An 18,933-nucleotide genomic window follows, 5' to 3' on the forward strand; every position below is an offset into this window, starting at 1 on the left:
TAAAATTTAAAATCTAATTAACAGATACAGATTTGAAGTTTTGAAGAATATATTTCTGTTCAACCTTTTTGTTTTATTAAAGATACCAGGACATTTCAATATATCCTGACCAGCAGTTATTACTTAACAAGCACTACAGTATACCCAAATACTTGGTGTCACTGCTGCTTGTGAAATTTGTACTGCCAGATGGCTGACACATATCCTCTGCATAATCGAGGAGCCGTGCACATACGGAGGTGGAGACCATAGAGGAGGACAATGGCCTCCTCTTCTGCTACGATGAGGCCATTTTCAGGCTGGGAGAGCAACACCTTGTATTCTGTCTAGGTCGCCTCCAATCTGATGGCATGAACATCGATTTCTCCTTTTGGTATTTTTTTCTTTTCTCCTCCCCCCTCCCTCTTCTACTTCTTACTTTGGTTTCTTGCTTCTCCTCAGCTGTCTATCACCTTCCCCTGGTGCCCCTCCTTCTTCCCTTTCTCCATGGTCCACTCTCTTCTCCTATCAAATTCCGTCTTCTCCAGCTCTTTACCTTTACCACTCACCTGGCTTCCTCTATCACCTTCTAGTTTGTCCCCCTTCCCTCCCCCCAGCTTTTTATTTTAGTGTTTTCTCCCCTCCTTCCTTGTCCTGATGAAGGGCCTTGGCCTGAAATGTTCACTGTCTATTCATTTCCATAGATGCTGTCTGACCTGCTGAGTTCCTCCAGCAGTGTGTGTGTGTTGCTTGGATATCCAGCAGCTGCAGAAACTCTTATGCACATACAGCTATTAATTGTATGCCAGGCTTTATGAGATAGAGGTATGATAAGGAAGTGTAGAAATAGAAGTCCCAGAGCTAGAAAATGAATGAGGTGTCATATTTAGTGCACTGTGCATCCATATAATTGAAAATTGAAATATTATTGAAAATCAAGGATTTCATGCAAATATTATTTCCATGGATCTGACAAAGTAGCACATGCAATAACCTATCACTCATGTCAAAATAAGGCTTTGGCAGTATCTGTGAAAACTGTTTCAGAATGTCCTAATGAATGGAGCCTACCTGAGTACATCCTAGGTCAATGGTAGGAGCTCTGTTCAGATAAGTACTCTATTTAGATAGCTACTTAAGATAACTCTCCTTCAAAGCCCAGTTAGCCTCATCCAAACATACTGGTGTTGACAAACCACCCAAGCCTATAAGCTCTGCTCCCTACAGTCATCTTTTACTAACAATGGAATTCATCAATTGTATCCATTGATCCAGCAGGTCTGCTGATAACAGTACTTGACCAGCAATCATATTCTCTATCATATTCTCTCTTATCAAATTATTTCTTCTTCAGCCCTTACCTTTTCCACCTATCACCTCCCAGCTTCTCATTTCATCTCCCCTCCCACTCATATACCTTCCTCCTCACCTGGCTCATCGTTTTACCTGCCAGCTGGTATGCCTTACCTTCCACCTACCCTCTTTTTCTGGCTTCTTCCCCCTTGCTTTCCAGTCGTGGTGAAGAGTCTCGGCCTGGAACGTTGACTGTTTATTCCCTTACATAAACGCTGCCTGACCTGCTGAGTTTCTTCGGTATTTTGTGTTTATTGATATATCTTGGCCACTAAATGCATGCCCAAGTCTAGAGATTACAACTGGAAACCCTAACTACTAAGCCCTATTCTTCAAGTTGGAGTTCTATCCTTGAATATCATCCTTGCAGTCACTGAACTTACTCTCATGTTTCAACATAGGACATAGGACACAGAAATTTACAGCACATTACAGGCTTTTTGGCCCACAATGTTGTGCTGACCATGTAACCTACTCTGGAGACTGCCTAGAATTTCCCTCGTGCATAGCCCTCTACTTTTCTAAGCTCCATGTACCTATCTCATCCCTCAACTTGTGATTCTACCCCTTCCTAGGCTATGATGACTCTACTGCCACTGATCCTCTTCAGCCAGTCCTCACCCTCACTGCTTTCCCCATCAACGTGAGCCAATCCTTCATCTTCTCTGATAAATGTCCACCCCCTGGTCCATCTGGCCTCTAAACCTTCAACTCTAGTCTTGGATTACATGTTTTCCTTTGTGAATTCCATTAAGGCAAAGTATGCAAGGAAAAGACCATGAATGTGTAACGTTTTAGAGCTTGGGTGCTACTAACTTTTTCATAGCAGATCCTTATTCAAATCATTGTTGGTTTGCCAGGAACTGCCTAATAAAATTACCCCAGTGCCCTCAAATATTTCTAGCTATTTGTTCTACAAAAATAATTTCTAATAATCTTATTATGGAAAGAAGATATGATAAGATTGGATGTAACACTGTGATGTTCTGTAAGTATTGAATTATTTTGAAAACTCAAAACAACAGTTGACTTTCTTCATCCAGGACAACACTGTCTTCATGCATTGACCATCTTATTCATAGGCACCTTGCTTTATACAAACCCACAAGAAATCATCTTTAATTAAAACTAAAAATGCAGGTTATTTTTTAACGTAAGTAGAATACTCACAAAAAGTCTTTGCCTAGCTTGGACATTTTTTGTTAGCACAGTGGTGCCTCTATTAGAGTAATTTCCACACAGTGCAAGACAATTGTATTCAGTCCTGATCTTGAGTTGCTGTCTGTGTGGAACTTGCACTTTCTCCCTGTGATGGCATGAAATTCCTCTGAGTTCTCCAGTTTCCTCTCATATCCCATAGACGTGAGGGTTGGTAGGTTAATTGGCCTTTGTCCCCAGTACGTAAGGGAGCAGTAGAATCAGGGGTTGTTGAGAAGATGCGGAGGTTTAAAACATGGCATTAATGTAAAATTAAGTTTCATGTGTGATTAATGGTGGTGTGAATTTGATGAAAATAAGGACTCATTTCTGTAATGACTGTATACAAAGCGGCTCATGGCTTGGGGTAGGGGCCAGTTGCATTTGACATGGAAACTTAGGGCTTATTTACTTGAGAATGGCAATCTGTGAATGATTGCAAGACATCTTCCTTCAGATAACCTGCATTTACTTATCTGATGATGAAACCTTCAAGTAAAGTAAGGGCTGCAGTGGGAGGAAGTGATATGAATGGAGTCTGCAAAGGTCTGTGGGGCTGATGTTGTAGATAGGAGATTCATTCCTGGTCCTCCTTGCTCTACATGTGGCAAAATATTCTTGTTTTCAGAAAATACCTCCTTGGTATCGCCCTCCTGCAGTTTCCTAAAGTTAAATATTAGTCCATCCGAAGATCTTACTTTCATGATACTTTTACTTGATTGACATTAACATTCATCATCAACTTGTTTCTGACATGCACCATGGGTTTTTGCCTTTACCAATATATCTGCATCACTTTGGATGCTTAACTATCCAACTTAACTCTGTAAAATATATGGCAATAAATCATTTGTTTAGTTATTACCTCTTCAGCCACACATAAACAACAATTGTATTATTTCCAAACTGCTATAAGTTTCTAATTAATGCTTAATTCTACTTTGGTATTAATTGTATTGAGAACCTGTCTTTCAAGTTTTCTTGTAATTACAAGTAATTTAGTATCTTCAGTAATAGAGTGTAAATATCTAATATTTGCAACATATGAATATGGAATGGTGTGCCAGATATTTTTCTCCTGTGCTATATAATTCCATGCCATTTCAAGAACATGGAGACCTCCTGAGAGACTCTTTTGCATTACTTGTACATTTGTCAGCTTAAAGTGTTTGCAAATGTATCAGATCAGCTTCCTATATATACAATTAAATATGGTAGGTTATTTTTGGAAGTTGTAACATAAATTGATATGAAATTAACAAACACTGTATAAGAAAACATGCTTGGAGAGAATGAAAGTGGTAAAAGAAATAAAGATGCTGGAAATCCAAAAGGGAAAACTTAAAATTCTGGAAACATTCAGCATTTTGGGAAGAGAAACAGAGTTAATGTTTCAAGTCAAAGACACTTCATCCAAAGTGGGAAGGAGCGTAAAGAAGTTCATTAAATTGCAGGGATGGAGGGGAGGGATTGTCTCTGATAGGGTACAACAAGGGTGACCATAATGATGAGCTGAAAACAAGGTTATCTGCTCAATGAGTGAGTAGCAATGCAGACAAAAGAATGTCAAAATTGCAAAATACAGAGTAGGAAGATACATTCAGCAGGTCAGGCTAGAACATAAAACCTAGCACAGTACAGGCCTTTGGCCCAGGATTTTGTGACAAACTTTTAACCTATTCCAAGACCAAACTTACCCTTCCCTCTCCCATAGCCCTCCAGTTTTCTTTAATCCATGTTCCTATCTAAGAGTTTCTTATATGTCCACGAGACCATAAGACATAGGAAAAGAATTAAGCCAATCGAGTCTGCTCTGCATCTGCCTCTAACACCACCCATGGAAGAGCACTAGGCATGTTCTGTACTTCCAAAGGAAAAGAAAAAGAAGGGGAAGAAAGAGGTTGTCTTGGCAGGATGTACTTATTCATTGTCTTCAATTCATGAATGTTCTTTAGCATTTCTTGGAACTACATTGAATTTCTTATTTATTTTGTTTAATGCTTTCCATTGAGGTAACCAAATAATTGAAAATTTTGTTTCCGTAGATAACATCATTGAATCATAAGTACTTCAGGACACATCTAGAGGACTGTCTTTCTTTGGGGCGCCCCCTGCTAATGGAGGATATAGGCGAGGAACTGGATCCTGCTCTTGACAATGTGTTGGAAAAGAACTTTATTAAATCAGGATCAACTTACAAAGTAAGATAATGTTTAAAAAAAATGATGCCTTTAAAAATTGCAATATTTATTCAGAGTGGGACTTTTATATTGTTATAATTATATCTCATGCAAAAATCAAAACTAATTGATTTTTAAAAATGACCAATAGATGACTTATGTTTGACGGCAAAAGCGTCGTTGTGCTAGAATACAATACTTAATCCACTGGCGCAGTGATTAGAACTGTACAATCAATAGTGTTGGGGAATTTCATTGTACCAATATTATAAAGTTAAAAGGCACTGGTGGAATTTAAGTTTGATAGTGGCTGCAGAAGCAATACTTTTCAAACTGAGCAAGAATATGATCTAGTTTAAAATTTTAGACTATAGCTTGACATTAATCTTAAAATTCTTTTTATTAAAACAGTTAAAATATATTATTGGTTTAAATTGAACTAAATCAATATATTGTTCCTTAAATTAGCACGAGTATTACAAAAACTACCCAAATTATTTCAGATAAGCAAATATCTCAAGGCCAAGTCTATAATATGAAAGTATTCAGATAGTTTTATCATTTTATAGTTTATATTTACTTAAAATGTAAACAAATGAATGAGAGGAACTATGTCTGTTGCTTCCTTCATGTTAGGTGAAAGTTGGTGACAAAGAAGTTGATGTAATGTCGGGATTTACCTTGTACATCACCACCAAATTAGCCAATCCTGCCTATACACCTGAAATCAGTGCAAAAACAGCCATTATTGACTTTACTGTCACAATGAGAGGACTAGAAGACCAACTTCTTGGTCGAGTGATCCTCATCGAAAAACAGGTAGGTAGAATCAAGCAGTGGTAGAGAGAAGTCATGGCAAACAAACTACTGATTTCATATTCAATTTTTATCAGCAATTATGTATTAAATTGATTGACATCAAAAATTATATACATTGGATTGTGGTTAATTGGGCCATTGGGGCAGCTGCTTATATGAGACAATTGTTAAAGAACAAAAACTAATCAAGAAAACCGCTGGGATTCCCTTCATTTATTTGGGACACTATGCTGCTTAATTGGGACAGGAGACTGTTGCCAAACAGGTTCTAACAACCATCAGTCACCTGTACTTGATTGGCCGCTACATTGTCCTTACAGCGAATAGTTTTTACATAACGTCAGTTGCGTGTGTTTGTGTTCAAAAAGCACTGAGTTTTGTAACTGATACTTGACAAGAAATATGCAGTAAGACAATTCAGACCTGTTTTGCTCACTGCGATTTAAAGCATTCAGGCCTGGACATACCAGAAATGACTGGGAGTGACAATGAAATGATTTTACTACTTCAACAAGTTAGAAACTATGAAGAATTTGAAGCTATCAACAATCACCTTGAATGTTACAATGAAAATGAAGATTTGGAGGATGTAATCATTGATAGCATTTTATGAAGGCTGTCCATTGTCTGTACTAGATGCCTGTGCTGATTTTGTTCAGTACGTACATAGGATTAATTCCTCTGACGATAACTATTAGGAACTAATACCCAGTTTTATACCACTGTAATATTGGTAGTTCCTAATTTGTTCTGTATTTCACTTAAATACATAACTTGTTAGTTGGTTTGTCTTTTTTATACCTTTTTAAACCTTTTTAACAATTTCCATGAAACTTTGGCTAATTGTGGCAGCTGCTTCAATGGGCCAAAATGTACTGGTCCCAATGTGCCTCAATTAATTGGAATCCAAAGTATATAGAGGTGGATATATTAAGCGGCTGTCCCTGGATATATTAAGCGGCTGTCCCAGTTAGCTGAAGTTTCATGGAATAGTAAAAATGTATTAAAAAAAACTAAACTACCATTTAACTGACTAACAAGTTATGTATTTAAATGAAATACAGAACAAATTAGAACACTATAATTATTACTGCAGTACCAGAAAAACTATGTATTAGTTACCGATGGAACAATTAATCAAGTTTATGCTGCTGCGTCCTTTTGATCGACTGTAAATCAACAAATTCAGCGCAGACCTAGTGTAAGTAATGGACTGCTTTCGTACAATGCTATCAACAGTAGCATCCTCCAAATCTTCATTTTCATTATAACATTCAAGAGGATTGTTGATACCTTCAAATACTTCATAGTTTCTAACTCGTGGAGCTTGACATGTGCATAGATGGGTGGGTTGCTTGGAGTATGTTACATACCTCCTTCCCTTTGCTTTTCCTAAAACTTGTCTGTCAGGTTGAATGTTCTTGGATCATAGATTCCTTGGAATCCCTTGAGTCAATATGGATGTTATACCTTTTAGAACATAGAACATAGGGCAGTACAGTATGGTACAGACCCTTTGGCCCATAATGTTGTACTAACACTTTACTCCTTTCTTTCAAGCCCATTCCAGTTGCAAGCTCTGGGAGGAATCACGTATAATATGATTGATCAAGTATAAATCCATGCTTACTGTGCTTAATTATGTAATTCTATTCTATGGTGTTCTGTTATTACATTTTTCCTTATAGATTTCAGCATTTTATCAATCACTGATAATTAGGCTAACAGGTCAGTAGTTCCTTATATTCTCTTCCTCTTGTTCTGGATTTAAAGAAGTAGATAAAACTAGTAGACATGAGACCAATAGACATAGGAGCAGAATTAGGCCATTTGGCCCATCAAGTCTGCTCTGTCATTCAATCATGGCTGATCTTTTTCTCACCTCGACAGCCCCACTCCCTTGCCTTCTCCCCGTAACCTTTGATGCCATATCCAATCAAGAACCTATCAAGATCTGCTTTAAATACACTCAACGACCTGGCCTCCACAGCTGCCTGTGGTAACAAATTCCATAAATTTACCACTCTCTGGCTAAAGAAATTCCTCCACATCCCTGTTTTAAATCGACACCCCTCTCCCTTGTAATGGTAACTGCACTCACTTCTCTTCCCTCACACCCTTCAACATTTGGCACACAGCTAGTGTCTTCCACAGTGAAAGCTGATGCAAAGTACTCATTTAGTTCATCTGCCATCTCCTTGTCCCCCATTTTTATTTCTTCGGCCTCATTTTCTAGTAATCCTATATCCACTTTCAATTCCTTTTTTTATGTAATTGAAAAAACTTTTACTTTCCACTTTGATATTGTTTGCTAGTTTGCTTTCATATTTCATCTTTTCTCTTCTAATGATTCTTTCAGCTGCTCTCTGTAGGTTTTTAAAAACTTCCCAATTCGCTATATTCCCTTTCATTTTTGCTTTGTTGTATGCCCTTTCTTTTGCTTTTAAATTAGCTTTGACTTGTCAGCCATGGTTGTACTATTTTGCCATTTGAGTATTTCTTCGTTTTAGGAATACATCTATCCTGCAGCTTCCTCATTTTCCCCAGAAACTCATGCCATTTCTGCTCTGAAGTCATCCTTGCCAGCATCTCCTTCCAATTTACTTTGGCCAACTCCTCTCAAATACCACTGTCATGTCCTTTACTCCTTTGAAATACTGCTAAGAGGTTAAGAGGTAATAGGTTTAGAGGCAATCTTTGGGAGACCATTTTTTCCCAGAGAGTGTTGAGTACCTGGAAGAACTGTCCGAGAGAGTGGCAGAGCCACTGACAGCATTTAAGTAATGTTTAAATGAGCACTTGAATTGCCTAGGCATAGAAAACTATGTGCCAAGTGCTAGGAGGTAAGGTTAATGTAGTACCCTATCTATGTGGATGTGGTGGGCTGATTCCATGGATTAATTTACAACCTTGGCTGCCTTTCAAGTCAGTACTACACAAATTAGAATGTGTTACCTCAGGAGTGTACAGTGATCGTTATTCTATATATAACGTGGTCCAAATTATACTTGGTGTTCTTAAAGGAGTGAGACATGTGGATAGTTACCACTACATGCACCATTGATACACAAATTGCATTAGATTCTTAAGGATGATAATCACCAGGAAGTGCCCAATAATTTTCCAAATTCATGCAATGTGGTCCAGGGGTTTTCATAATAAACCAATTGCAAATACAGTTTTCAAACATATTGCACTAAAAATACTGGAAAGATGCCTTCTGCTTTCTAGGCTCACACAACTAAGAGAATTGTACTAATATATTTTTTCATTATGGTTATACATTAGGAACTGGAATCGGAGAGAGTACAATTGATGGAAGAGGTCACATCAAACAAACGGAGAATGCAGGAGTTGGAAGATAATTTGCTATATCGTTTAACCAGCACTGAAGGATCACTAGTAGAAGATGAATCATTGATTGAAGTGCTCCGGGTTACTAAGATAACAGCTGAAGAGGTAAAACCGAATTTGCAAATCAAAGCTTAATTTTACGTTCGGCTAGTTTGGCCCATGCTGTTTCTTACAACTCCAGTCAAATCAATCCATTTTAATTTTTTTTAAAAAGCTGACTCAAAATGAAAGTAAAATAAAATGATTACACAAACACGAAGAAATCTGCAGATGCTGGAAATTCAAGCAACACACACAAAATGCTGGTTCCACCAAAATAAAATGATTGTTTTGTTTGTGTTGTTTCATACCATTTAATAACAAAAATAGTAAGCATCTTCATAATGGAAGGAAGATTATTGAAGAAGCAGCAGAACACCACTTTAAGGAATTCCTGCAGTTATGTCCTGGGGCTGTGGCAATTGACCTCCAATGATTACAACTATCCACCTTCGTGCACAATATGACTCCAAATAAAGGAGTGTTTCCTCCCTGATGCCCTTGTGTTTTTCCAGGACATCTTGCTGACACACTTGAATAATACTGTCAAGGCCAGTCACTCTCAGTTCACTTCAGGGCTTCAGCTCTGAGCAATTTTCCACATTATTGGGCAGGTGCCTGTGAAGTTACTGCAAAGAAACAACGGCCTGAAATGTAGCTAGTTTTGAGGTAGAGGTCTTCAGTACTACAGTGGGATGTTGCTTGGTTCCCTGTCTTCGCTATTTCTTGGCATCATATAGAGTATTTTGAATTGGTTGGGGAAGCTGAGGTGGATCTTCCAACTTGCACTTTTGGCTGAACTTTGCTGTGAATACTTCAGTAATACATCAGTAATCATGTGCTAGGATTCATCACAGTTGATAATCCCCAAGCTTCCTGCTTCAGGTTAACTGTTTAAATGTCCATTACCATTCAGGATCAGGACTGCAGAGCTTCAATCTGATCCGTTGGCTGTGAGGTTGTCTAATCCTATCTGGTGTATGCTGCTTGTGTTGTTTAGCATACTAGTGGTCCTGAAATGCTGGCACCTCTTTTACATATGCTTTGTGCTGCTCCCAGGATGCTCCCAGAAGTGTTCTAGGTTTATAAATTTTCTACCACTTTTGTCTCCTCAAGGCCGATGCAGTATGTTTTTCTACCAATAGTATAATGGGCAGATACAACACCCAAATGTAACCCCCTGGGTCGCCTCAGGCTCGCTCAGCTCATTCTCGTCTAGGGGGAGCAGCCTTCGGCCCCGCCAAACTGGGTAATCAGCTGGTGTGGATGCTGTGTGATGTCCCCGCCTCGCCCAAAAACAGACAGTACACCATATGCGATTGAATGAGTACAATTTATAAAGGTTACTATAACTAAGTGATTAATAACGATACAGAATATATTTTAAAAAAAGAAAAGGTGCCAAACTTATCAAAGTCCAAACCACTTCGTGCACAACCGTTGGAGCTCAATTACTGAAGTCTTCTGGCCACCATTCGATCCCCTCCGAACTCCTCGACTCGCAGCTTAGGCCATCCGAAGTGGTCAACCAAGCACATCTAGCTTCATCTCCTCTCCTCGGAGTACCTCCTGGCCTTGGACCCCCGCTTGGGGTCCGTTCCTCGCCCAGCTTACAGCATCGTGTCCTCTCTCTCTCAACCCCTCGCGCCAATCTCCCCAAAAGCCCACCAACAATAGCTTACAGACTCAGAAGAAAGAACAACATTAATCCTAATTGGTTTATAAAGGAATACAATTCTCGTTATCAGTAAATTTTAACCTAAACAAGCTTCCAGCACTCTCTTGCAGCAAAGAAGCATTCCTACTTTTAACAAAACAAAGAAGCCATTTTGATTACATACACAGTAACAAAGAAAAAGAAGAAATCCCCTTACACTCTCCCCCCACCAAATAAAAGTCATGTCCTCATGGCTACTAAATAACTTGCCACCTTTCCTGCCAACACACCGTAACCCAAGCACAAACAGTGACATCTCCTCCCCACACAGTAAACCTCACTCCCTGTTCCTCAGGCGCTACATAGGCCAACTATCTGGGAGTTCCCTAACCCTTCTGAGACCTCCGTACCCCTCACCAAAACCCTTCAGGCTCGGACACAACTGGGGATACCTCGGGCCCGCTACCAACTCCTCTCTCAACCTCTCACTCATGTCTCACACTGCACACAGCTAACCCTCCCCTACACCTGACTCAGTGGGAGAAGGGCCAAAGGTCTCTTCCTCAATCAAGGGAAAGTCAGCAAAAGACAGCATGTACCACACATCTAGCACATTATCCATTGAATCTGTATTCTTCCTCATTTCTGCGATCGGTAGCTGCTGTTTGATCTTCTCCAACCGGAAACACGTGGCCTGCACTGTTCCTGTAATCTCTTCAGCCTCCTGCAATTGAGATATCAGCTTCTTCTCTGGCCCCTGCAACTCTCGCCACAGGCTCAGCAGTTCTGACTCACGCATCCCGGCCATCTCAATCTGGGATGCAGTTACTCCAACAGCTTCTTCCACCCCGACCTGAAAAGCAGCAATTAAAGATTGGTCAGCCTCCAGTTCAGTATTCACTGCACTTCTCTCCAGTTTTTTCTTCCTCATGACTTCTTCCAGATCAACTTTCAGGTTTTGCATTTCATTTGAACTGTCGATGGTCATCTTCAGGTTCCCTTCAAGCTTCCGCTTCCCTCTTCCGAGATTTGTCTGTAATTTCTTCACCTCCGCAAACTCCCCTCTCCAGGTTCTCAGTTTGCGGTTGCCCTCAGTCAGACAACTTTCTTCATTCTCTCCAACTTGTAAGTCTTCCCACTGGTTCCAGATCACTCTCTCCAATCTCTCGGTCTTCATTTCAAACTTGATTCTGTAGAGACAGTCACTCACGAGCTGTGACCTTCGCCAGTCCTGGCACGTGTCCAGAGAACACTTTAACTCTGTAGTTCTCAGCCGCTCCTGCAACGACCTCACTTCATATTTTCCTGAGGCAAATCCAAATACCAAGAGATCATCCACGTACACCAAAACTCCAAATGCCTCCACATCCTCCATGGTCTTCCACATGCCCCGCAGGAAGGTTGCAAGGGCTCCAGATATGCCCTGTGGCATCTTTTCGGACCGGAAGACTCCTAGGGAACTTATAACGGCCGTCTTCTCCTTGTCGGCCTCACCCATCGGGATCTGGCAACATCCACTCCTCAGATCCAGCACCTTAAACCACTTCGCACCACTCAGATAGGCCATTGCCTCTTTGGCCCTCAGGGCCGTATTCTGGTCACTGACAGTGCGTCTCTTCAGCGCAATATAATACACACACACGCTGCCTACGTCTTCCACGGCTTCGGGGCCAGTCGCCATAACCTCTCTCTCATCGAGGTGTCTTCAGCGGTCAACTCCCCTCCCTCGTGGTATTTCGCAGCGTCCACTAAGAGGGTCTCACCCTCAGATACTTCCCCCAGGCCATACCACCACTGGCTCCTGTTTGAATTCGGTATCAGCCCAATGCTGCTACACACGTCCGCACAAGCAGCTCGAAACTCTGGGTGCATCGACAATGCCTCCAAACAGCTCTCACCCGCCTCCTCCGGGCAGGCCCCCAAGCGCACCAGCAGGATGTTGGTTCTCTCCAGAACCGAAACGCTGCCCATCTCAACAGTGTCCGGACACATCAGCATTAACGATTCACGAACCTCAGTCACCTCCACATTTGCCTCTAAGAACTCCATTTTCACTGACCAACAACCGTCGTCTGGATAATCACCGGCACTGGTACCCCAAATCTCCAGTGTCCTCAATGTCGTCAAGGGTAAATGCTTCCAATAACGGTTATAAAACAAACTGTACAGCAACTTAACTGGCACCCCGGTGCCGAGGATGGCTTTAACTTGACTTCCACCATCCGTAACAACACCTGTGCACTTGGTCCCTCTAAGCCTTCAGGAATAGGGTCTGTTCCTTTCGGGAGTTCCTTGGTACATTGCTGGGAACGTGCTCCCCCAGAGAGCCCAAGCCGTTCCCCCACTGGGCCTCCTCTAAGTTTCCCGACACCTCTTGGATCAACGGAACAACTGATCCCCTTGACAGATCCCCTTGGCACCGCAAGCAATTTATCTGCCCCCCCAGCCAAAAGGGATACCCTAAAAACTTTCCACCAACCTCCTGCCACAGATATGATAAGCCCCCCCCCAGCTGCGGCATTTGACTTCCAGTCGAACCACACGCATTTTCCCACACTTTCCCAGAACTGGCAGCTGTCACTTCGAGGTAATTGCGCCCGACAGTTCTAACAACGTCACCAGCCCGCCTACTCAAACTTTCAACCAATCCCTGTCGCTTTCCCTCAGCCAAGCACTGCCACTCACCCAACACACATGCAGAGATAACCAGCAATCGCACACCCGCAAAGGCACACCAGCTCTTCGCCGCAGACATAATTTAAAGAGGGTGATCACACAGCTTCCACAGAAATCAATCCAGGACGAGCCCCCACAATGTAACCCCCTGGGTCGCCTCAGGCTCACTCAGCTCATTCTCGTCTAGGGGGAGCAGCCTTCGGCCCCGCCAAACTGGGTAATCAGCTGGTGTGGATGCTGTGTGATGTCCCCGCCTCGCCCAAAAACAGACAATACACCATATGCAATTAAATGAGTACAATTTATAAAGGTTACTATAACTAAGTGATTAATAACGATACAGAATATATATAAAAAAAATAAAGAAAAGGCGCCAAACTTATCAAAGTCCAAACCACTTCGTGCACAACCGTTGGAGCTCAATTACTGAAGTCTTCTGGCCACCATTCGATCCCCTCCGAACTCCTCGACTCGCAGCTTAGGACCATCCGAAGTGGTCAACCAAGCACAACTAGCTTCATCTCCTCTCATCGGAGTACCTCTTGGCCTTGGACCCCCGCTTGGGGTCCGTTCCTCGCCCAGCTTACAGCATCGCGCCCTCTCTCTCTCAACCCCTCGCGCCGATCTCCCCAAAAGCCCACCAACAATAGCTTACAGACTCAGAAGAAAGAACAACATTAATCCCAATTGGTTTACAAAGGAATACAATTCTCGTTATCAGTAAATTTTAACCTGAACAAGCTTCCAGCACTCTCTCGCAACAAAGAAGCATTCCTACTTTTAACAAAACAAAGAAGCCATTTTGATTACATATACAGTAACAAAGAAAAAGAAGAAATCCCCTTACACAAATATGAATGGATGAAGATGAGGTCAAATAGATTATCCAAGTTTTAGCACTGAAGAACTCAATGCCAAAATTAACTTTGCCTTTGACCAAGTTGTTCCATTACAATTACACCACTGGCATCTACCTAACATGTGCAAAACTACTCGGGCTTAACTTGTCTCAATTCAACTAATTACTAACCAAGATGTCTATCCTCAACCATCAGAAAAGAGATAGAAACCCTTGTTAACAGTGCTGTCACACTTACTTATTAAAAATCTATTCATCCATGTCCAGCCTGGGTTTTGTCAGGACTATTTGGTTCCAGACTTTATCACAGCCATGGATCAGAGAGGAATTCCAGAAGTGAGCTGACAACTGACTGCGTTGAAATCAAACATCATTTGAGTAACTGTAGGCCAAAGCATTAAGGATGATGGGGGAAGCACTCTCATTATTGGAGTCATACCTTGCACCAAAGAAGATGGCTGTAAACATCTATCATTCCAGCCCCAGGACATCACTGCAAGTGTTCCTGAAGGAATCTGCTGCATCAGTGACTTTCCATTCCTCGTAAGGTTATTGGTGGGAATATTTTCTGATGATTGTATTTGTATTTCCTCAGAGAATAAAACAATCCATACTCCATGAGGCACGATCGTGACACTGATCAGGCAAGGGCTGAATAACTAAGTAGCTTTCCACCATAAATCTGCCAGACCATGACTATCTCTATCAAAACTGTGTCTGAACACCTACCCTCAATATTCAAAGTACCGTAATTGCCATTACATAGCATCAAATCATGAGTGTCACTGCTGAGCAGAAACAAAACTACACTAGTAACATAAACACTGTGGTTACAAGATTTGATCAGAGGTTGCATATTGTCTGATGAATGACTGACCTCTTCTCACCTAAAGACCTTTCCACCATCTACAAGGGACAAAGCAGTAGTGTGATGGAAATTTCTCCTTGATGATTGCAATGCCAACAATTTGCTTGATTGGCCTTAGTCACCCTACAAATTTCAGGGCTGAAATGGCTAGCATGAGAGGGCACAGTTTTAAGGTGCTTGGAAGTAGGTACAGAGGAAATGTCAGGGGTAAGTTTTTTATGCAGAGAGTGGCGAGTGCATGGAATGGGCTGCCAGTGACAGTGGTGGAGGCGGATATGATATGGTCTTTTAAGAGACTCCTGGACAGGTACATGGAGCTTAGAAAAATAGAGGGCTATGGGTAACCCTAGGTAATTTCTAAGGTTTGGCACAGCTTTGTGGGCTGAAGAGCCTGTATTGTGCTGTAGGTTTTCTATATTAATTCCCTTCATCACTAGTGCATTGAGTTACTTATCACCAAAAAGCACAAGGACAGCAGGTGTATTAAAACATGACCACCTGTAGGTCTCCTTGCAAATGACACAGCATTGTGACTTTCATTGACGTTGAAACTAAATTCTGAAACTCTCTACCTTCATCAGAAGGACTCTACCAATCAAGAAAGTAGTTCACCACCCCACTAGCTCAAGAGAAAATTGGATTAATGCTGGCTCAGTTCCAGAAAATGAATGGAAGTTGATTCCTCATGTTGATTGATACATTATCTGCTGCAGATGCAGTCTGGCAGCTATTTCTTTTCGGACTTGGCCAGTTCAATTCAGTGGTCATTCTACTCAGTCACTCTTGTTGGACTTTGAAGGCTTCCACTCAAAGTATGTTGCTACTTTCTGTGCTTTTTCCAGGGATAGGGTTTCCCTTGTCCTCACCTACCACCCTACCAGCCTCTGCATCCAGAACATAATTCTCCGAAACTTCTGAGCCTCCAATGGGATCCCGCCACCAAGCACATCTTACCCTCCTCCTCACTTTCTACTTTCCACAGGGATTGCTCCCTACTCGACTTCTTTGTCCATTCATCCCTCCCCACTGATCTCCCTCCTGGCACTTATCCTTGCAAGTGGACCAAGTACTAATTTGGCAAGTACCTACAATCCATCTGCCAGAAGAAGCGGAATCTCCCGGTCACCACCCATTTTAATTCCACTTCCCATTCCCTTTCAAATATGTAAAACCAAGGCCTCCTCTACTGTTGCAATGAGGCCACACTCAGATTGGAGGAACAACACCCTATATTCTGACTGGTTACAACCTGATGACATGACATTGATTTCTCCAACTTCTGGTAATGGCCCACCATCCTTTCCTTCACCATTCGCCATCCCCCTTTCCCTCTCTCACCTTATGTCTTTGCCTGCCCATTGCCTCCCTCTGGTGCTCCCCCCTTCAGTTTTCTTTCTTCCATGACCTTCTGTCCTTTCCTATTAGATTCCTCCTTCTCCAGCTCTGTATCTCTTTCACCAAACAACTTTGCAGCACTTTACTTCACCCCCTCCCCTTCGCAGTTTCACCTATCACCTTGTGTTTCTTCCTCCCTTCCCCCAAATTTTAAATATACTCCTCATATTCTCCTTCACTCCTCAAAGGGTCTTGGCCTGAAATGTCAACTGTAGCTTTTTCCGTAGATGCTGCCTGGCCTGCTAAGTTCTTTTGTGTATGCTGCTTGGATTTCCAGCATCTGAAGATTTTCTCTTGTTTGTGATTGGACTTTTACAGATATTTTATGTTTGTATGATTCTAACTTAATTTTTTTTCAGGTGAGTGACAAACTGAGTATAGCAGCAGAAACAGAGGTGAAGATTAACGCAGCCCGTGAGGAGTATCGGCCTGTGGCATCGCGTGGCAGCATTCTTTACTTCCTCATTGTTGAAATGTGTTTAGTGAATGTGATGTACCAGACATCACTTCGACAGTTCCTGGGTATTTTTGACATATCCCTGGAGAGATCAGCAAAATCACAAGTCACCTCCAAAAGAATTGCCAATATCATTGAATATCTTACCTACGAAGTATTCAGGTACACTGTTCGGGGCCTGTATGAGAATCACAAATACCTCTTCACCCTGCTTATGGCACTAAAGATTGATTTGCAATGCAAGAAGATTTCTCATGAAGACTTTCAGACTCTGATTAAAGGTAATTGTGATAATGAAATAATAATTTGTTAAATGGTCTAAATTTACTTAGCATCAGAGTCATTAGAAATGTAATCTCTTGTACAATGGAAATTACAAATGTATGTTGGGGGCCACTTTGTGGGACCCCTCCATTCAATCAGCAAGGGTATCCCTGAGTGTTCATTTGCTTCACAGTCGACCAATGCTAATGAAAGACAGTCAAAATGTAACATTAATTCTCTTTTACTCCTTCAAGCTGCTGCCTGACATGTTGAATATTTTCAGAGATTGTTTAGAGTTGTGTCTGTATCTCACAACTTGTATGTTTCTCTGTCCTGATCATCTCCATTATTTACATCTCCTCCAGGTACAACAGTAAATAATGCCTTCATTACTCTTTCTCCAGCATCATTGCCATATACATCACAGACTCTGCTGATCTCCATAGCCATTTCCTTTGTTCTCTCAGTATTTGCCTCTTCTCTGCAACTTGAAACATGCCTGTTCAAAGTAAATTTATTATCAAAGTACATATATGTCACTATATACAACCCTGAGATTTATTTTCTTGTGGACATACTCAGTAAATCCAAGAAACACAATAATCAATGAAAGACCGCACCCAACTTGATGGACAAACAACCAATGTGCAAAAGACATCAAACTGTGCAAATGCAAAAAAATAAAAATAAATGAGCAATAAATATCGAGAACATGAAATGAAGAGTCCTCTAAAGTGAGTCCATAGATTGTAGGAACAGTTCAGTGAGGGGGTGATTTAAATTAAACTAATTTGGCAGGGGGATGGGAATCGGAGTGATAGGGCTGAGGGTAGGGATGTTGGTTTACAAGCAGTGGTTGTGTACAGTGAGACAGTCAGGAAGGACAGGCAGATAATAGGGCAACATTGCAGTCAGTGGGATGGGTTGCAGTGTAAAAGAGGGACAAAGTTGAAAAGGGTGACAAATACAGGACTGAGGTGTTATACTTGAAAACATGCAGTATATGAAATGGGTGGATGATCTTGTAGCACAGTCAGATATTGGCAGGTATGATGTTGTGAGTGTCACTGAGTCATGGCTAAAACCAATTGTAGTTGAGAGCTTAATATGCAAGGATACACAATCTATCGAACGGACAGACAAGTAGGCAGGTGAAGACGAATGGCTCTCCTGGTTTAAAAAAAAATCAATTCTTTAGAAAGGTGACACCAAATCCTTGTGAGTAGAGTTAAGAAACTGTAAGAATTGATGATCCACTAGTGGGCTCAACCACAACCTGCTCCAAAAAGCCATCTGAGAGCATTCCACAAATTCTCTCTTTTTCTATCAGAATCAGAATCAGGTTTATTATCACCGGCATGTGATGTGAAATTTGTTAACAGCAGCAGTTCAATGCAATACATAATCTAGCAGAGAGAGAAAAAATAATAAATAAAACATTATAATAAATAAAGAAGTAAATACAGTATTGAATAGATTTTTAAAAAATGTGCAAAAACAGAAATACTGTGTATTACAAAAAGTGAGGTAGTGTCCAAAGCTTCAATGTCCATTTAGGAATCGGATGACAGAGGGGAAGAAGCTGTTACTAAATCACTGAGCTGTTACTAAATCACCTTTAGGCTTCTGTATCTCCTACCTGATGGTAACAGTGAGAAAAGGGCATGCTCTGGGTGCAGGAGGTCCTTAATAATGGACGCTGCCGTTCTGCGACATCGCTCCCTAAAGATGTCCTGGGAAATTTGTAGGCTAGTGCCCAAAAATGAGCTGACTAGATTTACAACCTTCTGCAGCTTTTTTCAGTCATATACAGTAGTCCACCCATACCAGACAGTG

General features: G+C 41.3%; 1 protein-coding gene across 1 annotated transcript in view; it reads left to right on the top strand.

Moving 5' to 3' along the window:
• Window positions 1-18,933, top strand: part of dnah5l (dynein, axonemal, heavy chain 5 like) — a gene marked incomplete at its 5' end in the record, with an annotated part of 260,289 nt that overhangs the window by 159,279 nt on the left and 82,077 nt on the right. Inside the window, 4 exons of the mRNA XM_073055303.1 lie at window positions 4,575-4,730; window positions 5,346-5,528; window positions 8,817-8,987; window positions 16,736-17,114. Coding sequence (XP_072911404.1) covers window positions 4,575-4,730; window positions 5,346-5,528; window positions 8,817-8,987; window positions 16,736-17,114 — 889 coding nt within the window. The remainder of the gene's footprint in view (window positions 1-4,574; window positions 4,731-5,345; window positions 5,529-8,816; window positions 8,988-16,735; window positions 17,115-18,933) is intronic.

The sequence above is a fragment of the Hemitrygon akajei genome, chromosome 8 (genome assembly GCF_048418815.1).
Source record: "Hemitrygon akajei chromosome 8, sHemAka1.3, whole genome shotgun sequence".
Lineage (NCBI taxonomy): Eukaryota > Metazoa > Chordata > Chondrichthyes > Myliobatiformes > Dasyatidae > Hemitrygon > Hemitrygon akajei.